Consider the following 17,627-nt stretch of genomic DNA (forward strand, 5'->3'; position numbering starts at 1 on the left):
GTTAACCCTCCCTTATTTTTATTTTACCTTTATTTAACCTGTTATGGCTAGGGGGCAGTATTTTCACAGCCGGATAAAAAACGTACCCGATTTAATCTGATTATTACTCCTGGCCAGAAACTAGAATATGCATATAATTATTAGCTTTGGATAGAAAACACTCCACAGTTTCTAAAACTGTTTGAATGGTGTCTGTGAGTATAACAGAACTCATTTGGCAGGCCAAAACCTGAGAAGATTCCATGCAGGAAGTGGCCTGTCTGACAATTTCTTGCCCTTCTTGATTATCTCTATCCATTACAGAGGATCTCTGCTGTTACGTGACACTTCCTACGGCTCCCATGGGCTCTCAGAAGGCGGCAAAAAGCTGAATCGTGGCTTTGCCGGCTCTGGTTGAAAAAAAAAGTAGCGTGTTTGGGTAGTGGCTGGTTACAGTACTGTGAGACTCAGGCGCGTGCCCGCGTCGACCTCATGCTATGTTTTCTTTAGTCTGTTTACCTAAACGCAGATTCCCGGTCGGAATATTATCGCTTTTTTACGAGAAAAATGGCATAAAAATTGATTTTAAACAGCGGTTGACATGCTTCAAAGTACGGTAATGGAATATTTTGAAATCTTTTGTCACGAATTGCGCCATGCTCGTGACCCTTATTTACACTTCGGATAGTGTCTTGAACGCACAAACAAAACGCCGCTATTTGGATATAACGATGGATTATTTTGGACCAAACCAACATTTGTTATCGAAGTAGCAGTCCTGGGAGTGCATTCTGACGAAGACAACAAAGGTAATCAAACTTTTGTAATAGTAAATCGGAGTTTGGTCAGGGCTAAACTTGGTCGGTGTCTAAATGGCTAGCCGTGATGGCTGGGCTATCTACTGAGAATATTGCAAAATGTGCTTTCACCGAAAAGCTATTTTAAAATCGGACATATCGAGTGCATAAAGGAGTTCCTTTTCGGCAAACAGAGAAAAAACACAAAGACGGGGGCGGCCAGTGCACGTGCCTAAGCCCACAGTCCCTTGATCGGCCACTTGAGAAAGGCGATAATGTGTTTCAGCCTGGGGCTGGAATGACGACATTCAGGTTTTTCCCTGGCTCTGAGAGCCTATTGGAGCCGTGGGAAGTGTCACGTTACCGCAGAGATCCTTTGTAATGGAATGAGATGTCAAAGAAAGACAATAAATGGTCAGACAGGCCACTTCCTGTAAAGGAATCTCTCAGGTTTTGACCTGCCATTTGAGTTCTGTTATACTCACAGACACCATTCAAACAGTTTTAGAAACTTTGGAGTGTTTTCTATCCAAAGCCAATTATTATATGCATATTCTAGTTACTGGGCAGGAGTAGTAACCAGATTAAATCGGGTACGTTTTTTATCCAGCCGTGAAAATACTGCCCCCTAGCCATAACAGGTTAAAGGGAGTGCTCCTAACCGCAGCTTGTTACCTGTATAAAAGACACCTGTCCACAGAAGCAATCAATCAATCAGATTCCAAACTCTCCACCATGGCCAAGACCAAAGAGCTCTCCAAGGATGTCAGGGACAAGATTGTAGACCTACACAAGGCTGGAATGGGCTACAAGACCATCGCCAAGCAGATTGGCGAGAAGGTGACAACATTTTGTGCGATTATTCGCGAATGGAAGAAACACAAAAGAACTGTCAATATCCCTCGGGCTGGGGCTCCATGCAAGATCTCACCTCGTGGAGTTGCAATGATCATGAGAACGGTGAGGAATCAGCCCAGAACTACACGGGAGGATCTTGTCAATGATCTCAAGGCAGCTGGGACCATAGTCACCAAGAAAACAATTGGTAACACACTACACCGTGAAGGACTGAAATCCTGCAACCATTTAGGTGGCAACATTATGCTTTGGGGGTGTTTTTCTGCTAAGGGGACAGGACAACTTCACCGCATCATTTGACGGGGCCATGTACTGTCAAATCTTGGGTGAGAACCTCCTTCCCTCAGCCAGGGCATTGAAAATGGGTCGTGGATGGGTATTCCAGCATGACAATGACTCAAAACACATGGCCAAGGCAACAAAGGAGTGGCTCAAGAAGAAGCACATTAAGGTCCTGGAGTGGCCTAGCCAGTCTCCAGACCTTAATCCCATAGAAAATCTGTGGAGGGAGCTGAAGGTTCGAGTTGCCAAACATCAGCCTCAACCTTAATGACTTGGAGAAGATCTGCAAAGAGGAGTGGGACAAAATCCCTCCTGAGATGTGTGCAAACCTGGTGGCCAACTACAAGAAATGTCTGACCTCTGTGATTGCCAACAAGGGTTTTGCCACCAAGTACTAAGTCATGTTTTGCAGAGGGGTCAAATACTTATTTCCCTCATTAAAATGCAAATAATTTTATAACATTTGACATGTGTTTTTCAGGATTTTTTTGTTCTGTCTTTCGCTGTTCAAATGAACCTACTATTAAAATGATAGACTGATCATTTCTTTGTAAGTGGGCAAACGTACAAAATCAGCAGGGGCTCAAATACTTTTTTCCCCCACTGTATCCCATGGAGCCATGCGGGGAAAGGCTGCCCATTGTTACTTTTCATTTTCATTTACATTTTCAGTCATTTAGCAGATGCTCTTATCCAGAGCGACTTACAGTAGTGAATACATACATTTAATTTCATGCCATTTTTTTTTTTGTTGTACTGGCCCCCCCTGTGGGAATCGAACCCACCATGCTGGCATTGCAAACACCATGCTCTACCAACTGAGCCACAGGGATGACCAAGGCATTGGCCCACCCGCTGGGGAGACGGGCCCAGGCAATCAGGAGTTTTTCCCCACAAAAGGGCAATATTACAGACAGAGATGCTCCTCAGCAACACCCCCACCCCCCCTCAGATGATCCCGCAGGTGAAGAAGCCGGATGTGTTGGTCCTGGGCTGGCGTGGTTACACGTGTTCTGTGGTTGTGAGGCCGGTTGGACGTACTGCCAAATTCTCTAAAAATGAAGTTGGAGCCAGCTTGTGGTAGAGAAATTAATATTCAATTTTATGGCAACAACTCTGGTGGACATTCTTGCAGTCAGCATGCCAATTACACACTCCCTCAACTTGAGACATCTGTGGCATTGTGTTGTGTGACAAAACTGCACATTTTAAAGTGGCCTGTTATTGTCCCCAGCACAAGGTGCACCTGTGTAATGACCATGCTGTTTTCAGCTTCTTGATATGCCACACCTGTTAGGTGGCTTGATTATCTTGGCAATGGAAAAAATGCTCACTAACAGGGATGTAAACAAATGTGTGCACAACATTTTAGAGAATTAAGCTTTGTGTGTGGAAATGTCTGAGTTTTATTTCAGCTCATGAAACATGGGACCAACACTTTGCATGTTGCATTTGTAGTTTTAAAATAACAGTGACCCTCGAATAATTAGCCTAAACAATAAATAAAGCGTTCCATGTCAGCAATTGCATTCACAAATGCATTCGACTGTTTTTAGTCTTTGCTGTAATAAAGGCTTAGGAAAAACAATGTTATAACACTGGTATGCTTATAATTTATTTGGTGTTTGCATTCATTGTTTACATTCTTTGATCACCAGTAGGTTCCACAACTAATCAAATTTATTACACACAATTTATTCCCCTTTCCGTCCTGAGCAATCAGTAAACATTCCCCTGTTTAGAGTTAATTTGTCACGTCCTCTGCATCCATTATGCTGTTAGTGTTCTGAGTTTGTTATAACCAATTTGATGTGATTATGATAGACTATAAGTCAGGCCCCATTGGTCACGTGCATGGATTGCGATGCATACGCGTGCCACGTAAAGAGAGCAAGGGTTGAGGGAATAGGGGATGGTTTTTTTCCTAAACAAATGAGGGATTTCAATAACATAACTTTTCAGTCAGAAATGGCTGTAATTATGTTACAGCTTCAGCAACACGGACAGCGCGATAAACACTTGATGTTCTGTGGTAGTCGCTGCAGCAGGGAGGAGAGAAAGACAACGGGTGTTAGTCACACAGGCACTTTTTAACACAGTGCAACAAGTCTGAGCCCGGTCTGACACAATCAAATCAATTGCGGTCGGACTCACTCTAGTCATTTGTCTTAATTATTTAATCAAACAGTGCACTTAAAGCACCAGACAAGCTCAGTGCATATAGTTGATTTTATTGAAACACATAGGTCTATATATGGAAAAATACACACACAAAAAATGTGTACCAATCGTTTGGTGGAAAGAAAAGACAACTCCCGGCCGACCAAGATTTGTTTTTGTTGGGGACAGCCCTAGTTATGTAGCAATGATATCCTTTGCCTCTGTCATCTTACAACAGATATCTCGAACCAGTCAAACTATTCAACCAAACAATAAATCAATACATTGTTTAAGTTTCTTTCCAGCAAATTTCAAAGTTACACATTTATTGTATAACCAGCAAAGGAGTTTTGAAGCTGAGGGTGGAGTATTTATGAAGTTTGGCAATGAGGACAAAAACTAGCATAGTTCATCTAGCCAGCTAGTTTAGCCAGGGAATGTGCACCAGCTGGGCGTACCTATGCGCACTAGGCTAATTCAGGAGACTGATTGTAGATTTTATGCCCTGATATCAGGAGCCGGAAGGGGACATTTTTTATTTAAACAATTCAGAAACAAATAAGATGACTTATATTTAAGGAGAACAACTCGACATACAACCCTGAAATCAGATGTAATTTTCAACAGTAAAACAAAGCTTAAAATTATATTTAAGTGAACCTGAGTCCAGAAAATTGTGAATTCCCATCCGGACACGGTAGACTCCTCCTCACCACTTTATAAGAGACCTAATTGAGTCGGCTGGGAGAAGCAGCTGTGCCACAGAGCTGGAAGCCAGCCAGCATCGGTCACTGCAGAACCAGCCACGGAAACAGCAGAACAGGGCTGTTCCTGCCTGATCCTCGCTGCCAGGCGATTGGCTGTACCGAGTGGTCATGTGACCGGGTGCTGGCTGGATGTGCTTTCAGCATCGGACACAGTTGAGAAGGAGATGGGATGGACACTGTCACTGCTATCGAAATGGGGTAAGGTTTAGCTTTGTCAATTATTGAAAAGGCCCCCACTTCTCCTTTCTACAACAGACAAAAATTGAGACAGAATATTAAAAAAACGTGTCTGTTAATGGGGATTAGGGGCAGGCAGGGAGCTCCTGGGGGAATAATGGTGTGTTTGTGTGAATAGCGAGGCGTAGCCGCTAAGCCTTTTGGAGGGAGAGAGGGAGAGACTTCTGCTTAGCCTAGCTACCGATTATGCTCCAACAAAGCAGACGTGTCATTGTGACTGTGCGATGCTGTCTTTCTTTGGACGCTGTAGGGTTGCTATGGGGTCAGTCTGACGGTGTCTTTGTCTGTGTTGACGTCGTCATTGGTTAATCCCTGGTTGTATTGTGCTGTGAAGGGTTGGGTTGTGTGTGTGTGTGTGTGTGAGAGCTCACACCACTGTCTGCCTACTTTTTCTTTGTGGTGTCAAGGGAAGGGCATTTGTCGCTCAGCAGCTGACTGCTGGGGTTTTTCTGGTTTAGCTATCTGCTGAGGGGGGGGTCTCCATCCATAGTGTCGCTCTCTCTCTCACACACACACACACACACACCCTTTCACAGATTCACAAAAAGCCTCATCCATCCAGTGCAGTGCTACGTTCACTGCCAGTGTCAGACGAAAGGTAAATGTGAGCGCCTGCCTGGTTGTTTTATCGTGTCAAGATGGAATCCTCATTTGGAGAGAGGAAGATGTTAATTTAGAGAGAATTGGACACGAGGATTTGTCATTTTCAATATACATTTTAATGCACCAGGAAGCATCAACCTGCAAAATGGATACCCAGAATTAGCCAATTTAAGGGGAGGATGTATTTTGAGAACATTGATGCAATATTCATGAGGTAGAAGAGGATGCAGTCCTCTTCTTTCTCAGCCCCTGCTCTGTTCTTTTCTTTCATTTGTTCATTCCCCCCTTCATGTTTCTTCTCGCTCGCGCCCCCTTCAAACCCTTTTGTAGGCACAATTTGACAGGTTTAGCCTATATGGTGCCAGTAGTGGTTTGCTTTGTTCAATGTTGTGTTGCTTTGTTTTCTCTATCTAGAGATATTACTGACTGATTTTTAGTGGGCTGAGTTCTGTGGGTGTATAGCTACATGATGCAGAGGGAGAGGACATGGTAAGATTCTAGATTATTATTATTATTTTTATTTATTTTTACCTGCAAGCTTTGTGTGTATTGTACAGTTACAGCCTACACATTGTATCAGTTGAATTTATTTGTACAAAAAATGTTTTTGGTTTTCATCCATGAACTAGCCTAGTTTACTGCACACTAGTGAATGACCGAGGAAGAGTGATCAGTGTTGTCTACTAGCCTAATTAAAATAACAGCGCATTAGTCTAATATCTGGAGGAAATTAATTTAGTGAAATATAGGTTAAAACTGTAAAGTAAGGGGCAGGAGAAGTAGCCTAATATGGAAATGGTGTGGCGATGACAGGGAGCTCATGCAGATGGGTCTAACTGATAATACGATTATAAACTGATGTGGATGTTGACGTAATTGATAATGCAATTATGAAACTGATATAGGCCTACGGGCTTGTGTAATTTTTAATACAATTTGTGTAACTGTAGCCTACCTTCCTGCTAGATATCTATAACAGCCATATTCACTATAATACTATAGAATTTATGTTGATATTACACTGGGGCACAGTACAATGATCATTGTAGCATTGCAACCTCATTCTGGATCCCATCGCTCATCATAGTCAGCAGTTGTAGACGCTGGCTGTTAAATGATGGTGATGATAAGCTCTCTGTTTTATGGCGTAGGCTAGAATTGAATCTCCAAAATGGCTGCCAATTGAACTACTTCAGTCTGCATCTGCCAACAGGGGCTTGTCTTTTGGCTCACCTTCTGCAGTTCTCCACTGTATTGGAAATGCATGAAGTGGCAGTGTATCCATAAAATTACTATTTTTTTTTTTTAATACACATCCCCGATCCAATTTTGGAAATGTTGTTTTGGTTACCTCTTTGCATCAATGGATATAGAACCCTGATATATTATGTGTTCATTAGCCAGTGCATTGACAGAACTCACAGGGTGGTTCTGGAATGCTGCTGAGTGTTCTTCTCTACCCGTCCTGTGTATAGGATCCAGCCTAGTGAGGGCAGTATTGACATTTTGGGACAGACTCACTGCCCAGTCAACCCAGCCTAATTGACTCATTGAATTCGATTGGCGCTTCATTTAATCTTTGGCAAACAAATGTTACTCTAGTCTAGGGAACCAGGACATTGTGTCAAACAAACCAATATCATGGTTCTGAATTACTAATATTGCACTGTGAAGTTGATTGACTAATCAATGTCGACCAGGGGATAATATAAGCCACTGTTAAAGATATACTTCTCCTTAATGCAACCGCTGTGTCAGATTTCAAAAAAGCTTTACAGCGAAAGCACACCATGCAATAATCTTGAGTACAGCGCTCAGCGACCAAAACAAGCCATACACATACCCGCCATGTTGTGGAGTCAACAGAAGTCAGAAATAGCATTATAAATATTCACTTACCTTTGATCTTCATCAGAATGCACTCCCAGGAATCCCAGTTCCACAATAAATGTTTGTTTTGTTCGATAAAGTTCATCTTTATGTCCAAATACCTCCTTTTTGTTTGCGCGTTCAGTACACTAATCCAAATGCACAAGGCGCGGGCACTAAGTCCAGACAAAGTCAAAAAAAGTTCAATTTCAGTTTGTAGAAACATGTCAAACGATGTATAGCATCAATCTTTAGGATGTTTTTATCATAAATCTTCAATAATATTCCAACCGGACAATTCCTTTGTCTGTAGAAAGGAAAGGAGCTCGTGCTCATGGCCGCGTGCGGCTAAACTAAAGGCTTTCAGCCTGACCACTGGTTCAAACCGCTCTTATTCGTTCCCCTTTTACAATAGAAGCCTGAAACAACGTTCTAAAGACTGTTGACATCTAGTGGAAGCCTTAGGAAGTGCAATCTGACCAAATTTACACTGTATATTAGATAGGCAATCACTTGAAAAACTACAAACCTCAGATTTCCCACTTCCTGGTTGGATTTTTCTCATGTTTTCGCCTGCCATATGAGTTCTGTTATACTCAGACATCATTCAAACAGTTTTAGAAACTTCAGAGTGTTTTCTATCCAAATCTGCTAATAATATGCATATCTTACTGAGTAAGATACTGAGTAGCAGGCAGTTTACTCTGGGCACGCTTTTCATCCGAATGTGAAAATACTGCACCCCAGCCCAAAGAGGTTAAGTTTAGTTAGTTGGGTCTGTATGCTCATGCCGGAGTCTGCTCTAGTGGTAGCACTGCTAAAGAGTTCCAAAGAGTAAGCCTTCATGCCAAGGCCTTTGCTGATATTAACATGTCACTCACTGATCATTTGGTAACCAAAGACTGATACATTTTCCACTTCAGTGATCCAGTTACTACTCACCCCGCTTGCTTGCCTCCTACCCTCTCCATGATGGATGATCTAAAAATACAAACTTTTCCTCAGCAAGATGAACGAGTGTCCCTCCTGTCATGTAGAGTTGTCTTCACAGGGATGTAGGGGGCTCTGTGGTGCATGAGTAATGGTGTTCCTTTAGCTGGCCGACTACATCTTCTGTCTTCTAGATCCTCTCTTCTCAGGTTAACATATTAGTAAACCACGGCCTGCCCTAATCATAGTAGATGCAATGCACAGTCCCTGTGGTATGGTCCTTGCAAACGTTGTTTGTTGCAGTAGATAGCAGAGATATTTAGTTGCATTAACAAGGAGTATAGTGTAAACCGTGCCCATTTTGGCCTAGGCTTAAATTGTACATTTACATTTACATTTAAGTCATTTAGCAGACGCTCTTATCCAGAGCGACTTACAAATTGGTGCATTCACCTTATAGTATCCAGTGGAACAACCACTTTACAAAAGTGCATCTAAATCTTTTAAGGGGGTGGTTAGAAGGATTACTATATCCTATCCCAGGTATTCCTTAAAGAGGTGGGGTTTCAGGTGTCTCCGGAAGGTGGTGATTGACTCCGCTGTCCTGGCGTCGTGAGGGAGCTTGTTCCACCATTGGGGTGCCAGAGCAGCGAACAGTTTTGACTGGGCTGAGCGGGAACTGTGCTTCCTCAGAGGTAGGGAGGCGAGCAGGCCAGAGGTGGATGAACGGAGTGCTCTTGTTTGGGTGTAGGGCCTGATCAGAGCCTGAAGGTACGGGGGTGCCGTTCCCCTCACAGCTCCGTAGGCAAGCACCATGGTCTTGTAGCGGATGCACAATGTGGTCAGTGAACATGTGTGATATGGATTATCAGTGTTGTAGGATGTGGTTAATATTAAAAATATAAGGTTCTAATCTATTGGATTTTGTGGTGTTTAGACAATGCCATGTGCATTGAGATTTCAGTGGATGGATATCAGTGGTAGTTGGCCATGAACCATTTGACAGGTGGTATGGCAAGAGATGGTATGGCACCGTTGTGCTGTGGCTGTAGCTTCACAGTGGTGGACTGGGCTTCAATGTCAGCTGGAGACTTGGAAAAATTGGACCTTGCATGTAATCCTCTTTTTTTTTTTGTCTTTTTGTTCTTGCATCTAAACAAAATGAATGTTTCTCAATATTTTTTGCTAAAATATAGGTTAATAACTACGCTATTATTGAACTGTTATCGTAATTATGATGATCCACTTCTTCCAACAACCGTTTGTCTGATCAAAGTCCTTGTTAAAAAAATTCAATGCACTAAAGCTAGTCCAACCACTGACAGGGCTTGTAAAATCTGCCCAGACGTGAATTATTCACAAGCCTAATGTTTTTAAAACCTGTGTGTGAATTGCTCTTTACCCAAAGCCATGTAAGGCATTTACAACTCTTATTCTCCAGATCTTATTCTCAACTGTTTTTCATAAAATCTTGTGTGCTGCTTTTTGTTTTAATGTGACTTGCTTTGGCCCTCGAGCAACTGGCCTCATCTTAAGTCCTGCCTCTGATTGAAAAGGTTTTAATTCTTATAACCATTGCTGAACTGTAATTTGCCAATGGTAGAGGAAATGGTGCTATGAATGTATCAAGTCTTTTTAAAGCCCATTTTCTATGACGAGCTGGATATTAATTGACATGTGTTATGGACACTGTCACCACTGACCATAATGTAGCCTAGCTTAATTATATCCATCAATCAAATGTAGGCTTCCAGATTAATTGGGATTGAGGTGGTCTGTCTGTTTTTATGGGCAATTTTCCAGTGCAAGTAGGAGTTGATTCAACTTTATTAACTATTGTTATTGTGTCCTTGTCCTTAGGTCAAGAGGTAGTCCAAGATGGCTGCAGAGTCTTATGATCAGCTGCTGAAGCAAGTGGAGGCACTGAAGATGGAGAACTCCAACCTTCGACAAGAGCTTGAGGACAACTCCAACCACTTGACCAAACTGGAGACGGAAGCCTCCAATATGAAGGTAATCAGACCTCTTCTATGGTACACTAAGAACCCTGGGTCGAAGGTCGTGTTAATTATGGCACATGTAGCAAAACATTTTGCTATGTAAAATGTAAACTGACTTTTCTTATTGGAGAAGTACAGACAAAGCGTTTCTGTTTCATGTCTACTGAACACAAGCCAGCTTTTCCTCTTCACTCAAATGCTTGTACCAACTCAGTGGCCTTAGTGTCCACCCTGAGATTGGAAGGGTGTGATTTCAATCCCTGGCTGAGTCATACCAAAGACTGTAAAAATGGGCACTCTGCATTAAGGAGATAGATCTGGGGTAAGGCGTCCTGTCCATGGGGTGTACTTGTAAATCAAGCTGCCTCACGCTACAGTCGTTGCTGTGTTTGTCTGTTATTGCTTCACTCAGTAGGCTATATCAAGCACAACAGTTGGATATTTCCCTAGGCAAGATCTTAGATCATAGTCTGTCTTCCAGCTTTGAACAACCAATATGCCTGAAGTAAGGTGTTAGGGTTGAGTGCTCCGCTGAAGTTTAGGAAGTAATTTGGACTAATCCGTCCCCTCTCAATATAGGCCTAGCTACCGAGGAAGACACCATGATGTAGCATGGATAGAAAATGTTAGCTAGTATCCAAGACAAAAATAAATATATCCTCCTCATCCTGTCGACATTCTCACAAAACCCCTTCACAGGCCTCTCGCTCTCCTGACACATCCCCCTGTATTGTCACTCGAATTAGCCCCTCAGCTTCAACCTCCCTATCTGCAGCCCAGAGTCGGTCTGTCTCTGAAAACGTTATTAGCTGTCATCCTCGTTTCCTCAATTCCTCTCAAAGCTTATTGGAAAATGGGGGGTTTAGGGAGGCCCCTTGGATCCTCTCCTCCAATGCATTTTCATAGGGACTGAGGAAACAAGGACTGATGAAGGAGAGACTTGGCGGTTAGTAACATTTTCAGACACGGTCTTGGACTCTGTTCATGAGAAGAGCTGCCATCCTTGGCTAGGCTGCTGAATGTGTATGTGTATCACTCACTCCAATCACTCCAATCACTCCACTCACTCCACTCACTCCACTCCACTCACTCCACTCACTCCACTCACTCACACTGGGGTTGAATGTATCAGCCTGCTAGGTGCCCTTGCTTTAATTGGATGATGTGACCTGGCAGGCTGAGGCTTCAGGAGGTGATTTAAACTCCTAGGGCTTTTCTGTTCTCACAGGAACATTTGGGTTCCCAACTATCTCTGTCAATGTCTTCTACCCCACAATGCACCCTTGGGTAGTGAGTGGTGCCACCTCACATTAGGGAGCTCTACTTTCTTAAATGTACGAGTGGCAGTGAATGTAGTGGACTACTCATTAGCCCAGGAACTAAGGACAAGAGACAAATCCTTCCCTCAATCACAAATCAACCCCTAGCCTACCCTTTGTGTAGATCTGACAGGATGGTAATAGGCTGGTAGCTCCATCTAGATGTCTGATAGACCAGGTGGAATTGTTGCCATACTGCTTACACCTATCCAATGTAATCCTGTCTGATCTATTAAAATGCCTAGGAGATATGGGCTAGGGGTTGATACACTCTGATCTATTAAAATGCCTAGTTCTTTTTGTAGAGTGTTTCCTGGTAATGAGGGATTGAGTGTCACCGTGGAAGGACTCACAGCGTGTTGGGACTGGGTGAGGTATATGTTTGGTGCAGGCTTAGTCAGTATTAGTTATTAGTCATTTCTGGGGAGAGTCTTAATGTGAGTAACACTGACACATACTTTGTGAGACTGTGTTCACTTTTCAGTAGCATTGGAGCTGGTTGAGGCTTCTCACTTTTGGGCATTTTAAATGAGGGGGGTCTGCTCTGCCCTTGTCTGAGGAGAGTACTACTCTGTGAGTAGCCTGACACTGATTATGCATCCTTTATCTCAGTAGGTTTGGAGCTGGGTTTGAGGTTTGCATCAGTCTCACTTTTGGGTGCGTGAGGCAGGGGGGTGGGGTCTGCCGGCTCTACCCTTAGACTGGCACATTCAGCACTGCTGCTAAGCTATCTATTAACAATGCACCCCATCAGCTCTGCTCTGCATCCGCTCTGGCTCAAATGGAAAACCTGCCAACTCAGTCAGTTTTTGTAAGCCTAGAGCTAGGCTACCTGCTACTCTGCAGTCTGATATTTCATGTTGGGGGGAGATGGCTGTTGCACACGCCTTTGTGCTGCTGCAGATACAGAACCAGCCTGGGTTTGGCTTAGGGATTTCTCTGGCACTAGCTTAACTCTTTAAGGAGAGAGAATGATTTTAAAATAAATTAAAGTATATTTTCTGCCTTTGGTGCAACGACGCCATCCATTGTGTTGACCTGTATTGTTGAGAAATCCTTCCTGGACTGTGAACTATAGTGTTGGAGTTTAGGTTCCTGCATCCTGCAATGCTTACTAAATAGACTTTAGCTTAATGCTTATCGTAAGTGGGCTGTTTTGTTGGTTAATGGTAGCCTAAGTAGTATAAACTCTAAAGTACTGTAATGTTTCTATGTAGTCTAAATAGGGGGACGGGTTATCATTTGCAACCAAGTGAGAATTATTAGGCCTATCTTGTAGAAATATGGCCTGTTAGTATTCGATACTGGGGAGAACCCCTGTTGAGATCATAAAAGATGAATCATAAATAATTTGATTATTCAGGGGGTGAATAATGATATTGTTTATGACTAATGGATGAGATTTAAAGACAGTCCGCCTTTTCCCTTTGTGCTAATCAGTCTCATATTCATCAGAAACCATATCTCCCTCTGGCACGTTTAGATCAATGTAGGCTGCTCGCTCACACACACACACACACACACACACACACACACACACTGCTCGCTCTGAGACGCTCCCTTCCCTCTGCACGTCAGGGAAAGCTGTCTTTTTTTAGCGTCTCTCTCCCTTCCTCTCATTGTATCTGATGAATGCGCCTCTCTCAGTTCCGACATCTAGACATTTCCTCTCTCCTCGGGGCTCAGGGTCTGCGTCCCAAATGGCACAATGTTTCCCTTTTATAGTGCACTACTTTTGACCAGGACCCATTGGGTGCACTATATAGGGAATGGGGTGCCATTTGGGACGCATACAGGCTGTCACAGGCTCACAGCTGCAGGGAGACCAGAGGAGAGCATGAACAACAGCCTCTCCATCAATGAGCACTGAGCAGGCCTCCTCTCTCCTACACACCAAGCCAATTACACACAGCACAACAAGAGCTCCAGTTCAGTTCAATAATTATGTTTACGAGCACGCGCTCTCACACAGGCACAAAGACACATCAAATTGTACTTGCATCTTATATAACCCAGTTTTAACATAAACCCTAGAGCTTTAGATGAGCACTAAACCTCTGTAAATCCTCAGTCATTCCATCCTGTATGTGGAAAGGGATGCTATAAAGTGACATTTTGCATTTGATATCTCAAGTTTCTGGCAGAAAGTTTCTTCATAAGAAGTTACTAGTGAAATTGAAATTGCCTTTTGTGGGATCAATACTAGTGGCTCATTCCACAACATAATAGTGTAATACTGGGAGTGTTGAAACAGACTTAGTTCTCAGAACAGACAGGTTATGATTTAAGCTTTCTACTTAACGCATATCTTGGAACCTTATATTATTGTGAAAAGTTCAGACCTGGCTATTTACATAACTGTAAAATATTTGGGGCCCTGAATCTCCTAAGGTTTTTTTAGGAATCCACTTGGTTTAGCATAAACGTTTTTAATGGAAATTAAGGGTTTCCAATCAATGAATAGCTTTTAAACAGAGCATGCCTTTTTCTATTTTGAGAAGTCTTATTTCTGGTGTACTATCATCCTAAAACTACCCAACATGAATCTGTGGTGGTCTGGGTCTCTCGTTAAGTACAGCCTAGTTAGTAAGGTTGCTTCACACATTAGTGTCCTAATTTAAACCCTCCCGGGCCTGCCTTCCCTTGACATCAATGCTTGTTTTTTCCTTATTACACACCACATGCATAACAACAAAAAAATATTGCATTCTCAAGGACAGTCTACCCTTTTCCAGTCAGAGTGCCGTACAAAAGCCGGACATAGCATGCCGCCCCCCCCCCCAAACCGGGCTCACAGGCCAACCAACAACTAAACTCCAGGGCCTCATGGGAGCCCAGCTCAGATGAAACCAGAGCCTGATGAGAATGAGAGACCCCGGCATGCTGGGTGGGTTTTGGCTCTGCAGATGGGTACTTTTACAGCATTGATTTGAGTTACTAGGAGTATTGGATGACCATTTTAAAGCCTGTCTGTAGTGTGTGTGTGTGTGAAGGGTATGCAGGACACTCAAACACTGCAGGGATGCACTGCTATTCTAGCCGGTTCTCGCTGTTGGATTTATTTATTGGGGAAGAGTGCGCCCATTTTCCCATCTCGGATTGAGCAAACAGATCCAGAATTCTGAGACTTGGACAGCAGTTGACTAAAAATATAATTTAACGAGAGTTGACAACTTGACTTGGTATGGATGTGGCAGCTTCAAGGTTTACTTTCCTTTTTTATTTGGTTATCCAACTAATTGAAGTAAGTTCAGACTTGATTTCTATTGTTTTGTACTTTCCTATGGTAGTGGCTTGCCTGTCCTCAATTTCATTTACTCTCAATGACCCCATGGTTATTTGTTTTTATAGGTATTTTTATAGACCAGATCAATCTATATGGATTCTCCTCTTGGTCTTGAATTTACGGTCAGCTAGTAGTCTACGTTATAAATGAGCTGTATTCTATTCACGTTAGCAACAACATGTCCGTCACCAATGATGGTTGAATAGAGGAGTGGTTCTGCTAGGAACTGCTGTGAATAGAATGAGGGGCTCTTTATCATATGATCCCAGCCTGATAATGCAGCCGTTGTGTGGTGTGTCTAGACGTCACACATGCTTTACAGAGCGAGGGAGAGAGAGAGCGCATCACACAGTCAGGGCTGTGTGTGTTTTTGTTTCCTGCCATCCTGCCCTCCCGTCTGACCCCCTTTCAGCCTGCTCATCGATGCATGGGCCAGGGTCAGAGGTCACAGGGTAGAGGTTGGCGGACACTGTGACCGTCCGGGTCATGCGTTGCTTACGTTGTGAGTAACCCTTCAATCTAAGGGGAAGCAGCTGTATGGACGTAGCCTCTTGATGGCCCCTGGTCTCTGACTGACTGAGACGGGACAGGCAGGGTGGAAGGAAAACCCTGTTCTGTTTTCTGAGCGGGAGCCGTGTTGTCGCCGGATATTGTGTCGTCGGACATCGCTCTGATGCTTCGCTCTCCTCTCGGACTCACTGGAGGACAGGAGACTACTCTTTCTATTCCACTTGAAAAATAACAATCTAACTAACTGTTCAACCTGGAAATACTTTTTAACTAACTTTTGATTTAATGACCCGCAGTACAAATTTGCAGTTAATATAAAGTCCAGATTGGTTGAAGGATTCTGCCTGCTGTGGAGACTACCGCTGCTACAGCTGTAGTCTGGGATTCCTGAGCTATATGGACATGATCGTATCCAGCCTCTAGTTCGCTATGCTGTATCCTTCTGATTATAGGCCTAGTTTTAATGCTGGATTTATTATTCTCTGGAAGTATGACTTTCCACCCTTCACTCTGTCACCGTTGTAGGTTAATTGTGGTAAGTATTAGTCCTCCTGCAACAAGCCAGTTTCAATAGGCTAATCAAGTTCATGATCTTTTTCCAGTCATGTTTTGTAGAGCTGAGCGGTTAACTGATTATGGACAGGACACGTAGTTAAACAAACCCTTAGTGTGATCAAGATCTGTAAGATCTTCATAATGTGTTGTATATTAGTTCAAGTGGGTTCAGAGTTCCATTTTGAGATAGGACATAACACCATTAAAATGACCAAACTTGGCTGCTTTTCCCACTATACCAAGTTATAATTTTTTTGCTAAATTAGTCAGTTTTTTGCATTTGTGGATGTAGGCCTACAGCTAACAATGTATTGCTACTGTATGTCTTTGGGTTGGTTGCCTGTGAAAAGGCTAAAGATTAAGATGCATATATGACTATGAGGAGACCTTATCTGAAAGGATGGGAGATGATGTCCATAGGAGAAAAAGTGCTTAAGGATTGCAATGTCATTGGTTGACTGAAGAGTAGAGTACACTGAGAACAATATCAAGTCTAAAGAAAAGTGTCCCTCCCTTCAGGGCAAAGTCACTGATGCCCTCAAGGGGCCAGTTCTTAGAAAGCCATTGGTGGCATGCTCTTTAGGAACATAAAGACTTAGGGTCCAACCTACAATACAGTACTGGATTAAAAAGAAAAAAATGAAACTTTCTCCCCAATTTCGTGGTATCCATTTGGTAGTTAGTTTTGTCCCATTGCTGCAACTCCCGTACGGACTCGGGAGAGGCGAAGGTCGAGAGCCGTGTGTCCTCCGAAACACAACTCAGCCAAGCTGCACTGCTTCTTGACACAATGCCCGCTTAACCCGGAAGCCAGCCGCACCAATGTGTCAGAGAAAACATTGTACACCTGGCGACTGTCACCGTGCAGGCGCCCGGCTCGCCACAGAGTGCGATGGGACAAGGACATCCCGGCCGGCCAAGCCCTCCCCTAACCGGGACGACGCTGGGCCAATTGTGCGCCGCCCCATAGGTCTCCCGGGTCGTGGCCGGCTGCGACAGAGCCTGGACTCGAACAAGGATCTCTAGTGGCACAGCTAGCACTGATGATGTGCCTTAGTCCACTGCGCCACTCGGGAGGCCTATAGCTCCATTCTTGTGTATTTTATTCCTCTTGCGTTACCATTTTAAATAATGGTTTTTAAACTGCATCGTTGTGAAGGGCTCATAAGCAAGCATTTCACGGTAAAGTCTGAACCAGTTGTATTCGGCTCATGTGACAAATTAAATTTGATTTGGTTTTTGATGGTACATCAAAGCCGGTGGATGGATGTTTCTCCTCTCTGTTCCACCCTGTCCATCAGGCAGCATGACAAACCACCGGTTCCTTGTCTCTGGAATGGGATGGTGGGGGGGGTTGAGGCAAACATTCTATTTTGCACTGCAGTGAGTCAGTAGGTTTGGCTTGACTTTTTTCAGGTGTGAAATGGATTAACTTTATTTTTGTGGCTTAAATGTTTTTGTTTCTAAACTAAAAG

The 17,627-nt window shown here is 43.4% G+C and overlaps 1 protein-coding gene across 3 annotated transcripts in view; it reads left to right on the top strand.

Moving 5' to 3' along the window:
- Positions 1-17,627, top strand: part of apc (APC regulator of WNT signaling pathway) — a 60,758-nt gene that overhangs the window by 10,282 nt on the left and 32,849 nt on the right. The window contains exons 1-3 of one of the 3 annotated variants that reach the window (XM_014138658.3): positions 4,903-5,041; positions 6,098-6,172; positions 10,343-10,495. In XM_014138658.3, coding sequence (XP_013994133.1) covers positions 10,361-10,495 — 135 coding nt within the window. In that variant the 5' untranslated portion in view covers positions 4,903-5,041; positions 6,098-6,172; positions 10,343-10,360. Of the gene's footprint in view, positions 1-4,893; positions 5,042-6,097; positions 6,173-10,342; positions 10,496-17,627 lie in introns of those variants that run through there. The other 2 variants (XM_014138657.3, XM_014138656.3) reach the window with 2 other exon arrangements.

This window comes from Salmo salar, chromosome 13 (genome assembly GCF_965601325.2).
Source record: "Salmo salar chromosome 13, fSalSal1, whole genome shotgun sequence".
In the NCBI taxonomy this organism is placed as follows: domain Eukaryota; kingdom Metazoa; phylum Chordata; class Actinopteri; order Salmoniformes; family Salmonidae; genus Salmo; species Salmo salar.